The sequence below is a fragment of the Dendropsophus ebraccatus genome, chromosome 5 (assembly GCF_027789765.1).
Source record: "Dendropsophus ebraccatus isolate aDenEbr1 chromosome 5, aDenEbr1.pat, whole genome shotgun sequence".
Taxonomy (NCBI): Eukaryota; Metazoa; Chordata; class Amphibia; order Anura; family Hylidae; genus Dendropsophus; species Dendropsophus ebraccatus.
Window position 1 is genome coordinate 160,099,790 of NC_091458.1, and position 17,348 is coordinate 160,117,137.

The window sequence follows — 17,348 nt, forward strand, 5'->3', positions numbered from 1 at the left end:
AATGGATTTTTCATTGAAAAACATAAAACGTATATTGGTTGGGCAATCTGTGTAATCAACCGTCTACGCTTGTATTAGTATCCAAAGTTTGCAGCATGGTTTGTACCAATGTTCCACAAATAAAAAAACAAAATGATTGCTGCCTTTACTTTTTTTTTATTACCGTAGAGTGGTTCATATGTCAGCAGCCGCAGTCTGTGTGTTGGGGTAAAAGCATTATGTGAGGGGGGGGGGGGGGGGGGTCAGCGTCTCAAAAACTAGAGCTCTTTTGACAACACTAATGTCATCTTTGGATTTGGCACCTTAAAGTGTCACTGTTGTTGTGTTTTTCTTTTGTTTTTTTTTCCAGAAATCAATAGTCCAGGCGATTTTAACAAAACTGTAATTGGGATTATTAGGCAAATCTGCCATTATCTGCATTCAAAAAGACTTTCCCCAGGTCCTCCCCCCCTCCTCTCTCTCAATCACTTCTCATTATCAGTTTCAGTATCAGTATCACTTTTACATCAGTTGAGCCCTGTGTAACCTATGGAGAGGGGAGGGGGGAGGAGGGAGATTAGTCGCCAGCAGAGAACAAAGGATTACAGTGGAAGCTGTATGAAAGACGGTATTCAGGGGTCAGAGTGGTCAGTGCTGACGTCAGAGGAGATAGCCCGGTGATGTAGCTGTAAATTAACTCTTTGTTGTCCTGGTTTGGTGCCTCATCTCCCTCTACCCCTCCCCTCTCCATAGAGAACAATAAATACAGGGGGGAGAGCTTCAAATTGCTTTCTCATGATAAAAATGCATTTTCAGCTAATAAACCCAATTACAAAGTAAAAAATAAATGACAGTGACACTTTAAAGTGTATGTCAATAATAAAAACTTTTTACTTGTTTATTGGTCAGGGTGGGATTGTCAGACCGTGACTGATTGATAGTAAGAGCGGGGAGACGGCCGCACTGCTGCGCGCTCCTGTCCCCGGCCCCATAGACTTGCATTGGGAGTGTCATAGCTAGAGGGAGTAACATGCTAAGTGCACACTTCTCCTGACTTGTTCTCCTGATCAGTCTCATGTTTTCCGGGACTCCGTACAGCTGCATCCAGCTTCTTTATCCGCTGGTATTCAGATGCTGAACAATCGGACTCAAGCACGCTCGTGTTGCGCTCATCTCTAATTTGCATAAATGAGTTACATGGGGATCCGAAAAAATGCAACAGTTGCCATCAGGCTTTTTTTTTTTTTTTTTTTACTATGTCGTTTCCCAAAAGTTTTAGAACTGAATAGTAAAACATCACAGGAGCTGTTCTATTATTCAGCCCCTGCACCTGTCCAGCATCCCCTCCGATATGCCTGATGCTTGTGCAGTCCCAGTGACGGCTATGGGATCCGTTCTAGCACCAGTATTCCTACAGTGATTTATGACCATAAAGGAGGGAAACTACTCGGCCGAAGTGCCAGATAAGTTAGAGGGGGCCCTTTATCCTCACCTCTTTGGGGTCCACCAAATGGATGTGAAAAGAGGAGAAATCTCAGGCTTTCCTTTATGACCTGTTCCTTGTTTATAGTCTGTTCCTGGCTTTGGCTTCAAATCTTTGGCAGATAATCTTTCTGTGTAATTGAACCCTTATAGGGCCCTGAATCTTTGCCAGATTGGTCAAACAGCCTGAGCCATTGTGCTAAAGTTAGGAAATTTTTAGACTGTCTAGTCTAGGTTTGCACTAAGAATAAGACAGCGTTTGTAAATCTGGGCCAGTATCTGTAAAACATGACCAAGATTGATGATGTGACGATGAGGTGATAGAAGATATTCCGGATAGAGGGGGGATATAGTAGGAATAAGGAAAAACAAATAATGTTCAAAATAAGGGCACATATAGGGTTAGATCAGCAGGTGGGAAACACCTCAATATAAAACATATAACACCCCAATATACAGCATATAACACCCCAATATACAGCATATAACACCCCAATATACAGCATAGAACACCCCAATATACAGCATATAACACCCCAATATACAGCATATAACACCTCCGTATACAGCATATAACACCCCAATATACAGCATATAACACCTCAGTATACAGCATATAACACCCCAATATACAGCATATAACACCCCAATATACAGCATATAACATGACCAATATACAGCTTATAACACCTCAATATACAGCATATAACACCTCCGTATACAGCATATAACACCCCAATATACAGCATATAACACCTCAGTATACAGCATATAACACCTCAGTATACAGCATATAACACCCCAATATACAGCATATAACACCTCAGTATACAGCATATAACACCCCAATATACAGCATATAACACCCCAATATACAGCATATAACATGACCAATATACAGCTTATAACACCTCAATATACAGCATATAACACCTCCGTATACAGCATATAACACCCCAATATACAGCATATAACACCCCAATATACAGCATATAACACCCCAATATACAGCATATAACACCTCAATATACAGCATATAACACCTCCGTATACAGCATATAACACCCCAATATACAGCATATAACACCCCAATATACAGCATATAACACCTCAATATACAGCATATAACACCTCAGTATACAGCATATAAAACCCCAATATACAGCATATAACACCCCAATATACAGCATATAACACCCCAATATACAGCATATAACACCTCAATATACAGCATATAACACCTCAGTATACAGCATATAACACCTCCGTATACAGCATATAACACCCCAATATACAGCATATAACACCCCAATATACAGCATATAACACCCCAATATACAGCATATAACACCTCAATATACAGCATATAACACCTCCGTATACAGCATATAACACCCCAATATACAGCATATAACACCTCAGTATACAGCATATAACACCTCCGTATACAGCATATAACACCCCAATATACAGCATATAACACCTCAGTATACAGCATATAACACCTCAATATACAGCATATAACACCCCAATATACAGCATATAAAACCCCAATATACAGCATATAACACCCCAATATACAGCATATAACACCCCAATATACAGCATATAACACCCCAATATACAGCATATAACACCCCAATATACAGCATATAAAACCCCAATATACAGCATATAACACCTCAATATACAGCATATAACACCTCCGTATACAGCATATAACACCCCAATATACAGCATATAACACCTCAGTATACAGCATATAACACCTCAGTATACAGCATATAACACCTCAGTATACAGCTTATAACACCTCCGTATACAGCATATAACACCCCAATATACAGCATATAACACCCCAATATACAGCGTATAACACCTCAGTATACAGCATATAACACCCCAATATACAGCATATAACACCTCAGTATACAGCATATAACACCCCAATATACAGCATATAACACCCCAATATACAGCATATAACACCTCAGTATACAGCATATAACACCCCAATATACAGCATATAACACCCCAATATACAGCATATAACACCCCAATATACAGCATATAACACCTCAATATACAGCATATAACACCTCAGTATACAGCATATAACACCTCAGTATACAGCTTATAACACTCCAATATACAGCATATAACACCCCAATATACAGCATATAACACCTCAATATACAGCATATAACACCTCAGTATACAGCATATAACACCCCAATATACAGCATATAACACCCCAATATACAGCATATAACACCTCCGTATACAGCATATAACACCCCAATATACAGCATATAACACCTCAATATACAGCATATAACACCTCAGTATACAGCATATAACACCTCAGTATACAGCTTATAACACTCCAATATACAGCATATAACACCCCAATATACAGCATATAACACCCCAATATACAGCATATAACACCCCAATATACAGCATATAACACCTCAGTATACAGCTTATAACACTCCAATATACAGCATATAACACCCCAATATACAGCATATAACACCCCAATATACAGCATATAACACCCCAATATACAGCATATAACACCTCAATATACAGCATATAACACCTCAGTATACAGCTTATAACACTCCAATATACAGCATATAACACCTCCGTATACAGCATATAACACCCCAATATACAGCCTATAACACCCCAATATACAGCATATAACACCTCAGTATACAGCATATAACACCCCAATATACAGCATATAACACCCCAATATACAGCATATAACACCTCAGTATACAGCATATAACACCCCAATATACAGCATATAACACCTCCGTATACAGCATATAACACCCCAATATACAGCATATAACACCTTAGTATACAGCATATAACACCCCAATATACAGCATATAACACCCCAATATACAGCATATAACACCTCCGCATACAGCATATAACACCCCAATATACAGCATATAACACCCCAATATATAGCATATAACACCTCAGTATACAGCATATAACACCCCAATATACAGCATATAACACCTCAGTATACAGCATATAACACCCCAATATACAGCATATAACACCCCAATATACAGCATATAACACCTCCGCATACAACATATAACACCCCAATATACAGCATATAACACCCCAATATACAGCATATAACACCCCAGTATACAGCATATAACACCCCAATATACAGCATATAACACACAATATACAGCATATAACACCTCAGTATACAGCATATAACACCCCAATATACAGCATATAAGACCCCAATATACAGCATATAACACCTCAGTATACAGCATATAACACCCCAATATACAGCATATAACACCCCAATATACAGCACATAACACCCCAATATACAGCATATAACACCTCAATATACAGCATATAACACCTCAGTATACAGCTTATAACACTCCAATATACAGCATATAACACCCCAATATACAGCATATAACACCCCAATATACAGCATATAACACCCCAATATACAGCATATAACACCTCAATATACAGCATATAACACCTCAGTATACAGCTTATAACACTCCAATATACAGCATATAACACCTCCGTATACAGCATATAACACCCCAATATACAGCCTATAACACCCCAATATACAGCATATAACACCTCAGTATACAGCATATAACACCCCAATATACAGCATATAACACCCCAATATACAGCATATAACACCCCAATATACAGCATATAACACCTCAGTATACAGCATATAACACCCCAATATACAGCATATAACACCTCCGTATACAGCATATAACACCCCAATATACAGCATATAACACCTTAGTATACAGCATATAACACCCCAATATACAGCATATAACACCCCAATATACAGCATATAACACCTCCGCATACAGCATATAACACCCCAATATACAGCATATAACACCCCAATATATAGCATATAACACCTCAGTATACAGCATATAACACCCCAATATACAGCATATAACACCTCAGTATACAGCATATAACACCCCAATATACAGCATTTAACACCCCAATATACAGCATATAACACCTCCGCATACAACATATAACACCCCTATATACAGCATATAACACCCCAATATACAGCATATAACACCCCAGTATACAGCATATAACACCCCAATATACAGCATATAACACACAATATACAGCATATAACACCTCAGTATACAACATATAACACCCCAATATACAGCATATAAGACCCCAATATACAGCATATAACACCTCAGTATACAGCATATAACACCCCAATATACAGCATATAACACCTCAGTCTACAGCATATAACACCTCAGTATACAGCATATAACACCCCAATATACAGCGTATAACACACAATATACAGCATATAACACCTCAGTATACAGCATATAACACCTCAGTATACAGCATATAACACCCCAATATACAGCATATAACACCTCAGTATACAGCATATAACACCCCAATATACAGCCTATAACACCTCAGTATACAGCATATAACACCCCAGTATACAGCATATAACACCTCAGTCTACAGCATATAACACCTCAGTATACAGCATATAACACCCCAATATACAGCGTATAACACACAATATACAGCATATAACACCTCAGTATACAGCATATAACACCTCAGTATACAGCATATAACACCCCAATATACAGCGTATAACACCTCAGTATACAGCATATAACACCTCAGTATACAGCATATAACACCCCAATATACAGCATATAACACCCCAATATACAGCATATAACACCCCAATATACAGCACATAACACCCCAATATACAGCATATAACACCTTAATATACAGCATATTACACCTCAGTATACAGCTTATAACACTCCAATATACAGCATATAACACCCCAATATACAGCATATAACACCCCAATATACAGCATATAACACCTCAATATACAGCATATAACACCTCCGTATACAGCATATAACACCCCAATATACAGCATATAACACCCCAATATACGGCATATAACACCCCAATATACAGCGTATAACACCTCAATATACAGCATATAACACCCCAATATACAGCATATAACACCCCAATATACAGCATATAACACCTCAGTATACAGCATATAACACCACAATATACAGCATATAACACCTCAGTATACAGCATATAACACCACAATATACAGCATATAACACCTCAGTATACAGCATATAACACCCCAATATACAGCATATAACACCCCAATATACAGCATATAACACCCCAATATACAGCATATAACACCCCAATATACAGCATATAACACCTCAGTATACACCATATAACACCTCAGTATACAGCATATAACACCTCAGTATACAGCTTATAACACCTCCGTATACAGCATATAACACCCCAATATACAGCATATAACACCCCAATATACAGCATATAACACCTCAATATACAGCACATAACACCTCAGTATACAGCTTATAACACTCCAATATACAGCATATAACACCCCAATATACAGCATATAACACCCCAATATACAGCATATAACACCCCAATATACAGCGTATAACACCTCTGTATACAGCATATAACACCCCAATATACAGCATATAACACCTCAATATACAGCATATAACACCCCAATATACAGCATATAACACCTCAATATACAGCATATAACACCTCCGTATACAGCATATAACACCCCAATATACAGCATATAACACCCCAATATACAGCATATAACACCCCAATATACAGCATATAACACCTCAATATACAGCATATAACACCTCCGTATACAGCATATAACACCCCAATATACAGCCTATAACACCTCAGTATACAGCATATAACACCCCAATATACAGCATATAACACCTCAGTATACAGCATATAACACCCCAATATACAGCATATAACACCTCAGTATACAGCATATAACACCACAATATACAGCATATAACACCCCAATATACAGCATATAACACCTCAGTATACAGCATATAACACCCCAATATACAGCATATAACACCTCCGTATACAGCATATAACACCCCAATATACAGCATATAACACCTCAGTATACAGCATATAACACCCCAATATACAGCATATAACACCCCAATATACAGCATATAACACCTCCGTATACAGCATATAACACCCCAATATACAGCATATAACACCCCAATGTACAGCATATAACACCTCCGCATACAGCATATAACACCCCAATATACAGCATATAACACCCCAATATATAGCATATAACACCTCAGTATACAGCATATAACACCCCAATATACAGCATATAACACCCCAATATACAGCATATAACACCTCAGTATACAGCATATAACACCCCAATATACAGCATATAACACCCCAGTATACAGCATATAACACCTACGCATACAACATATAACACCCCAATATACAGCATATAACACCCCCATATACAGCATATAACACCCCAGTATACAGCATATAACACCCCAGTATACAGCATATAACACCCCAATATACAGCATATAACACCTCAGTCTACAGCATATAACACCCCAGTATACAGCATATAACACCTCAGTCTACAGCATATAACACCTCAGTATACAGCATATAACACCCCAATATACAGCATATAACACCTCAGTATACAGCATATAACACCTCAGTCTACAGCATATCACACCTTAGTATACAGCATATAACACCTCAGTATACAGCATATAACACCTCAGTATACAGCATATAACACCCCCATATACAGCATATAACACCCCAATATACAGCGTATAACACCTCAGTATACAGCATATAACACCTCAGTATACAGCATATAACACCCCAATATACAGCATATAACACCCCAATATACAGCATATAACACCCCAATATACAGCATATAACACCTCAATATACAGCATATAACACCCCAGTATACAGCATATAACACCCCAATATACAGCATATAACACCCCAATATACAGCATATAACACCTCAGTATACAGCATATAACACCCCAATATACAGCATATAACACCTCCGTATACAGCATATAACACCCCAATATACAGCATATAACACCTCAGTATACAGCATATAACACCCCAATATACAGCATATAACACCTCGGCATACAACATATAAAACCCCAATATACAGCATAGAACACCCCAATATACAGCATATAACACCCCAATATACAGCATATAACACCTCCGTATACAGCATATAACACCCCAATATACAGCATATAACACCTCAGTATACAGCATATAACACCCCAATATACAGCATATAACACCTCAATATACAGCATATAACACCTCAGTATACAGCATATAACACCCCAATATACAGCATATAACACCCCAGTATACAGCATATAACACCTCAGTATACAGCATATAACACCCCAATATACAGCGTATAACACCCCAATATACAGCATATAACACCTCAGTATACAGCATATAACACCCCAATATACAGCATATAACACCCCAATATACAGCATATAACACCCCAATATACAGCATATAACACCTCAGTCTACAGCATATAACACCCCAGTATACAGCATATAACACCCCAATATACAGCATATAACACCTCCGTATACAGCATATAACACCTCAGTCTACAGCATATAACACCCCAGTATACAGCTTATAACACCCCAGTATACAGCATATAACACCCCAGTATACAGCATATAACACCTCAGTCTACAGCATATAACACCCCAATATACAGCATATAACACCTCAGTCTACAGCATATAACACCCCAATATACAGCATATAACACCCCAATATACAGCATATAACACCCCAATATACAGCATATAACACCCCAATATACAGCATATAACACCCCAATATACAGCATATAACACCCCAATATACAGCATATAACACCTCCGTATACAGCATATAACACCCCAATATACAGCATATAACACCTCAGTATACAGCATATAACACCCCAATATACAGCATATAACACCTCAGTATACAGCATATAACACCTCAGTATACAGCATATAACACCCCAATATACAGCATATAACACCCCAATATACAGCATATAACACCTCAGTCTACAGCATATAACACCCCAGTATACAGCATATAACACCCCAATATACAGCATATAACACCTCCGTATACAGCATATAACACCTCAGTCTACAGCATATAACACCCCAGTATACAGCTTATAACACCCCAGTATACAGCATATAACACCCCAGTATACAGCATATAACACCTCAGTCTACAGCATATAACACCCCAATATACAGCATATAACACCCCAATATACAGCATATAACACCCCAATATACAGCATAGAACACCCCAATATACAGCATATAACACCCCAATATACAGCATATAACACCTCCGTATACAGCATATAACACCCCAATATACAGCATATAACACCTCAGTATACAGCATATAACACCCCAATATACAGCATATAACACCTCAATATACAGCATATAACACCTCAGTATACAGCATATAACACCCCAATATACAGCATATAACACCCCAATATACAGCATATAACACCCCAGTATACAACATATAACACCTCAGTATACAGTGTATAACACCCCAATATACAGCGTATAACACCCCAATATACAGCATATAACACCTCAGTATACAGCATATAACACCCCAATATACAGCATATAACACCCCAATATACAGCATATAACACCTCAGTCTACAGCATATAACACCCCAGTATACAGCATATAACACCTCCGTATACAGCATATAACACCCCAATATACAGCATATAACACCCCAATATACAGCATATAACACCCCAATATACAGCGTATAACACCTCTATACACATCAGTGTGTCCAGGGCTGGAGATCATGACAGGCAGCTGCGTCTCATTAACCCCTTAAATGCCACGATCTATAGCAATTGCGGCGTTACTCAGTGACAGAACAAGTTTCACTGAGTGATCTTGATGCGGGGGTCCTGATTGCATGTACAGGTGGGGTCACTTACCTCTGTCCTGTCGGATCTGCGATTTATGAATCGTCTGTTCTCAGGCAGGCTCTATGTATAGATGGCAGATAACAGTGATCTATGCTATGCTATGGCATAGCATAGAGCAGTACATGCAATCTAATGATTGATTAAAGTATTAAAAAACCCCTGTAAACCCCCTCCCAATAAAAGTATTAAATATCCCCTTGCCCATTATAAAAGTAAAAATATTTTAAAAAATAAAACAAATAAACATATTTGTATACATTTTGTAGCGTTCGGAATTGTCCGATCTATTAAAATATAACATTATTTTTCCCGCACGGTGAACGCCGTAAATGGGAAAAAAAAAACAAAAAAAACAAGGATTGCTGATTTAATAAATTATATATCAGAAAAAAAATGGCTTCTCTTACACCAATATGATATTACTAAAAACTAGAGATCATGGCACCAAAAATAACCCCAACCAGCCCTGTAGGTGGGAAAATAAAAGTGCTATGGCTCTTAGAAGGCGGGGAGGAACATTGCATTAATTTGACCTGGACATCAAACGGCTCAGTCTTGAAGGGGTTAATAAATTATTAGTACCACTGGTGGAAAAAATGTAAAAAAAAAAATCTAAATTATAACTTATCCCACTGAAATTGCCCTCATATGGTTAAAGAGGTTATCCATTGCTACAAAAACATGGCCACTTTTGCATCATTTAGATTGGGTGAGGTTTGAAACCCAGTTCCATTGAAGTAAATGGAGCTTAAAGAGGATGTACCACCAGGTACATCCTCTTGAATTTAATACACCGATAGAACGGCGCCGTCATGGGGAAGCCGGTTCCGCGGTCTGTCTTTTGAATCCTGGCCCGGTTCCCGTGTACGGCGCCTTTCTATCCAGCGGTATCGGGCTGGAGGTCGGCCGGCCCAACCCCAGTGGGAGGGAATTCCCTCCCCTCTATGACACAGCTCCGTTGATTTGAAAAATGGACCGCGGCATCGGCTTCCCCGTGATGGCGCCGATCTATCGGTGTGTGAAATTCAAGAGGATGTACCTAGTGGTAAATCCTCTTTAATTGCAAACCACACCTGAACTGGAGACAAGAGGAGGACAAAAGTGGCCGTGTCTTTGTAGCACTGGATAACCCCTTTAAGTTGGATCTAAGGGTTAAATAGTTACCCTTTCAGAATGTGACGTTAAAAAACAATTCTGCCTCCTTAATGTCCAGAAGAGCGGCATGTAATCGAGATATTTGTTAGATAGTGATAACACGGTGCTCCGACCAGTGTGACCCGCTATACTTTGCCCTTTGTCATGCAGGCTTTATAAGCTTTCATTTCCCATAGATGTTTGCAGAATTTTTTGGTAAACAGGAGGAAAGCTGCGGTTCGTGCTTACAGTGGATATTTCTTTTGGAGGTTCACTGGATGTACTAGTTAAAGTGTAACCCAGTCTTGTTTGTAGGGAATGTATCTGAGAGTCCAGCATGGGTCAGGCGGCCTGTTTTCCTTCTTCTCACTTATTTTGCTGACTTCAAACCTTAGATTCTGCCTAGACGAGAGTAAAACCGTGGTCAGCGACTGTGTCCCAGAACAGATTGCCATTCCTTTCTACCATGTGGAGTATTTTCCATGTCTTCAGCAACGGTCGCAGAAGCAACGTCTTCTAATTAAACATTACTAATGAGTTATACGCCAGACATAAACATGCTTACTGCCTTAGGAGGAACTCTATGAAATTTATACCTTTGCTACTTTCTTCTTACATTGTTATTTTTTTTAGTCTGTTCTAATGCACCGTACTTAGCCGAGCTTCACGATATGACTCCGGTGCTGCTTGTACATTAAACAGGAATCCTGGTTTATATTTCGGTGCGGAGGCCCTGTCAAATATCATAATTAATAGAAAGAGAACACACTCGATGTATGAACGGAGAGACATTGTATACTTTACAGTGTTGGTACCGATTATTACCTTACCAACATGCTACATGCTACCAACTAAAATTTATATTATCATAATTGTTTTATTTCCAAGCAGAAAAATTCAATTATTTAATCTTATGCAGCGAGATTACAGACCCTCATTTATGGCAGCCGGTATTCTGTCTACGGAACATGTGACTCAAGCGGGATCATTCATAAGTAAAGCGACTCTGTACCCACAATCTGACCCCCCCCCTAAACCACTTGTACCATCGGATAGCGGCTTTTAATCCAAAATCTGTCCTGGGGTCCGTTCAGCAGGTGATGCAGTTATTGTCCTAAAAGACAACATTTAACCCATAGCTGCAGCAGGACGTTAGTGAACGTCCTGGTGCAGCTATGGGAGTTCAGAGGGGGGTCGCTCGGCGATCCTGGGTGCTACATACAGCCCGGGACCGTGGCTATTAAAGTTGACAGCTGCATCTAAGTACTTACTGTGCCCTTACTGGTGGTCTAGTGCAAGAACCGCCCCCCCGGAGGGCGTTCCCTGCATGTATCCCGGGCCAAGGTCTGCCCCGTAATGGTGCTGATCTCGGCCCGGTATTCTATTGCTATCGGCTGCAGCAGCCGAGAGCAATAGAGCACAGATCTCATGGATCTATGCAGTATAACTATACTATATCTATATATCTATCCTGCATAGATCTCTATGAGAGATCAGTGTGCTTATACTAGAAGTCCCCCAGGGGAAATAGCCCTAACCCCAGGGGGGAATAGCCCTAACCCCAGGGGAATAACCCTAACCCCAAGGGGGAATAACCCTAACCCCAGGGGGGAATAACCCTAACCCCAGGGGGAATAACCCTAACCCCAGGGGGGAATAACCCTAACCCCAGGGGGGAATAACCCTAACCCCAGGGGGAATAACCCTAACCCCAGGGGGGAATAACCCTAACCCCAGGGGGGAATAACCCTAACCCCAGGGGGAATAACCCTAACCCCAGGGGGGAATAACCCTAACCCCAGGGGGGAATAACCCTAACCCCAGGGGGAATAACCCTAACCCCAGGGGGGAATAACCCTAACCCCAGGGAGGAATAACCCTAACCCCAGCGGGGCTTCTAGTATGTGTGTAAAGTAAATGAAAATGTTTTTTTTTTAATAACACCCCCTCCCCTAATAAAAGTTTGAATCACCCCCCTTTCCCCATCTTATAAATATAAATAAATAAACATATTTGGTATCGCTACGTGCATAATCGCCTGAACTATTAAATTATTACATTCCTGATCTCACACGGTAAACTGAGTAAGCGTTTTTAGGACAATAATTGCATCACCTGCCGAGAGGACCCCAGGACAGATCATGGATTAAATGCAGCTATCCGACGGTACAAGTGGTTGAGGGGGGGCGGATTGTGGGTACAGGTCATCAGATATGTCAGAAGTTATTGATCACAGCTAGTGTCACTGCTGAGACCAACTGCAATCAGGAGATATAGCCGGGTAGAGAGCGCCGTTGCCGTCCCATCCTCTTCCTGGCTGTACGCCCTGATCATCTTTGAGGCTACATTCTGAATTAGCACGCGGTCAGGGTGTGGTTTGCACGGCCACCACTCTCCCTCTCCCTGGCTGTGTCTTCTGATTTCAGATGGTCACAGGAGTGAGACCCACTGCAATCAGTAACTTTTGACATGGCTGATGGCATGTTAGTGGAGCAGGACAGGTAAGTAACTCTGTCATGCCCCACTCTTTATCCAAAGTAATCTTGTACTTTATTGTGTTTGTTCTGTTTTTGTTAAAAAGAAACCCATGAGTGTTTTTCTCTATCTCTCAGTAATAGTAATCGACTGTTGTAAAGGACCAAAATGACTACTCACTTGAATGGTCAGAACTGTGTATAATGCTGCACTATCCTGCTCCTTCATATAGAAGTAAATACATTATAGTAATTGAAATGGATGTAGTCTATCAATCTATACCCAAATTAAGGGTAGCGTGCATGTGACGCAGAGATGGCGCCACTGAAAGATTACCCCTAATAGTAGGGATACAGGATGGGGTTGTATGCAGATGGAGGCTATAGGAACACAACGGAAAATTTATTATTTTTTGTTCTTGATAGTAATATAATCTTTGCATTTGGAAATGTAGATGTGTACACTGCATGGTCATTAGTATAAGGGCGAAGTAATATAGATGACTCTCCTATTATTGATAATAAGGAACGCAGGAGGTAAACAGGTCAGATTTACAGAAATCTTTAGGAAAACAAATATTTACACTTTCAGACTTGACTCTTGATTTCCGAGCGCTAACATTATGCTGAGATGTGAGAGACAAGTCCTACGTGTCTCCAAACAATCCCAAACAAAACTCTGTTTATTAGAAGAAAAAATAAAAACTACTCACAAAGCAAAACAATAAAAAATGCGTTTCAAGCCTAATTAACTGTTACCGCAATGTCTCAATGTTATGGTGTAAAACTCTAAGAAATGTAAGCAGTGGTTGATGAATGTTTGGAGGTTTAAGCCTTCTTTGTTTAGTATTGTGTTTGTTTGGCTTGTTACAAATACTCTGTCATTTAGAAAATGTCTTACTGCTGTTTTTTGGAACCTTTTGTCCCTCAGGCTGCTATCCCTGTCCTGGGCCAAATATGAATCCTATTGCTCTGGGGAGTCGCTGGCTCGCGTATGCGGAAAATAAGGTAACGGCTGTCTGACTAACTGTAACGTATTAGCTGTGACTTTATGGAACGAAGTTCAAATTGAAGTGTTTCCTTGGGACGCATTGGACCTGCGGATTTATAGCAATAATTTCTCTACCGCTACCCAGATAAATCTATTTGTACCAGCAATGTAACCAGTCACAAGAGACCCATGGCAAGAAATTAGGTTTGAGCCAAACATCTTATTGAAGATTATCATTCTGCACAGTTACTTTGGGTGCTACCTAAGTATAAAGCAGGGCAGGAGCACCTATATAAGGGTGCATGCACACTACAGAACACACACGGAAAACCCGCTGCAGATTACATGGCTGTCCCCCACTCGCGGCCGCGCATCACCGCCTGTGCCATAGATTCCGCCATCCGCCTAAAGAATTGACATGAATTGGAAGGCAGAATCAGCCTGGCCATGGTGTTTATGGCACAGGCGGAGATGCGCGCGACTGTGAGCAAGGGCCAGTGGTGGAATCAGCAGCAGGTTTTCCATGCGTATTCTGTAGTGTGCATGCATCCTTAGGCTGGGTTCACACTACGTATATTTCAGGCAGTATTTGGTCCTCTTGTCAGGTCCTCATAGCAACCAAAACCAGGAGTGGATTGAAAACACAGAAAGGATCTGTTCACACAATGTTGAAATTGAGTGGATGGCCGTCATATAACAGTAAATAACAGCCATTATTTTAATATAACAGCCGTTGTTTTAAAATAACAGCAAATATTTGCCATTAAATGGCGGCCATCCACTCAATTACAACATTATGTAAACAGATCCTTTCTGTGTTTTCAATCCACTCCTGGTTTTGGTTGCTATACAGCCTCAAATATACAGCCTCAAATATACGTAGTGTGAACCCAGCCTAACAGTATAACAAACTGTATACAATGTGTAAAATCAATCAAAAGGGCTCAATGCTAGACCTAACAGCACAAACCATATAAACCACCTACAAAAAATATGTTATGGCCCAAATAAAGTCCCAATAAATCTTTATTTCCATAATTGTACATAAGTATATTAAAGGACAACGCCGGCGTCAGCAAAAAAAACTCTAACAGACCCAGATCCCATACTCACCATACCTCCTAAGTCAATCGCCATTCAGAAATCCTGCCGGCCGCGATCTCAGTCAACCCTTCTACGTCTTCATCTTCTTCCTCACTTCCGGGGTCCCATGGCATGAATGAGACTGAAAAGGCTGCCGATGCGCGTGCGCACCGGCAGCCTTTTCATTGGCTGGATCGCATCACATGGCTTCCAGCTTGCTCAGCCAATCAGAGCTGAGCAAGCTGGAGGCCATGTGATGCATTCCAGCCAATGAAAAGGCTGCTGGTGCGCACGCGCACCTGCAGTCTTTTCACTCCCATTCATTCTAAAGGAAGACGGGGAAGAAGAGGATGACCAGGCCCGCTCCCCGCTTGTGACGACATTGTCACAAAATGGCGGCGGGAGAAGAGGACCGGGGTCAACAGTAAATTCATAAGTATTCATAAGGGGGGGGGGGAAGAGGCGGAACGGCTCCAATCAGGTGACTAACATACATTACAAAGTTATAAACCTTTGTAATGTGTGTTAGTTAAGGGGGAAAAAAAAAGCCGGAGTTGCCCCTTAAAGATGATAATGAGTTCCGGCGGGGTTTGGGAGCCTGTGACATATCACTTTGGGGGCACAGGGTGAGGTAAGTGGTGCTTGTCATGATGTTCCCCCTGCCCTTGGCTGAACAGTCTGATTGCCATTCTGTTATTACTGTCCTTACAATCTTGAATAAGCTAATATGCTCAAACAAAAAACATCATTTATACGATTGTGTTTATTTAGCAATTACTTTAAGTCTATCTGTAATTATTTATTAATATACTGTGTACCCTTACAACCAAAGCCTACTGTGTATTGTGTACCCGTTTTTATTACTTTACATTGGCCATAAGGACCTAGTTATTTAAATGGTCACTGTCATTTCAACCTTTCACCCCCCACCTCATACACCCCCTTCCTGCTCCTGAAACGGGAAAGAAATTCCCTGAGGAGAACGGATGCATGAATTTATGAAGAATTATGGGATTTTCAGAGGCCAGTAGGACATAAAAAGAAATCTTAGTATGCAGAACAATGACTTTGAGAGGGGCCATCTTGTAGGAGACTGGTTTCAGAAGAGCTAGGCTGTTAACAGACATCCCGTGCATGGGGGTTTACC

General features: G+C 40.2%; 1 protein-coding gene across 3 annotated transcripts in view; it reads left to right on the forward strand.

Moving 5' to 3' along the window:
- The window catches only part of BCAS3 (BCAS3 microtubule associated cell migration factor), a 657,814-nt gene that overhangs the window by 94,635 nt on the left and 545,831 nt on the right, over positions 1-17,348 (forward strand). For all 3 annotated transcript variants that reach the window (XM_069971782.1, XM_069971780.1, XM_069971781.1), the window contains exon 11: positions 15,059-15,135. In XM_069971782.1, the coding sequence (XP_069827883.1) occupies positions 15,059-15,135 (77 nt within the window). The remainder of the gene's footprint in view (positions 1-15,058; positions 15,136-17,348) is intronic.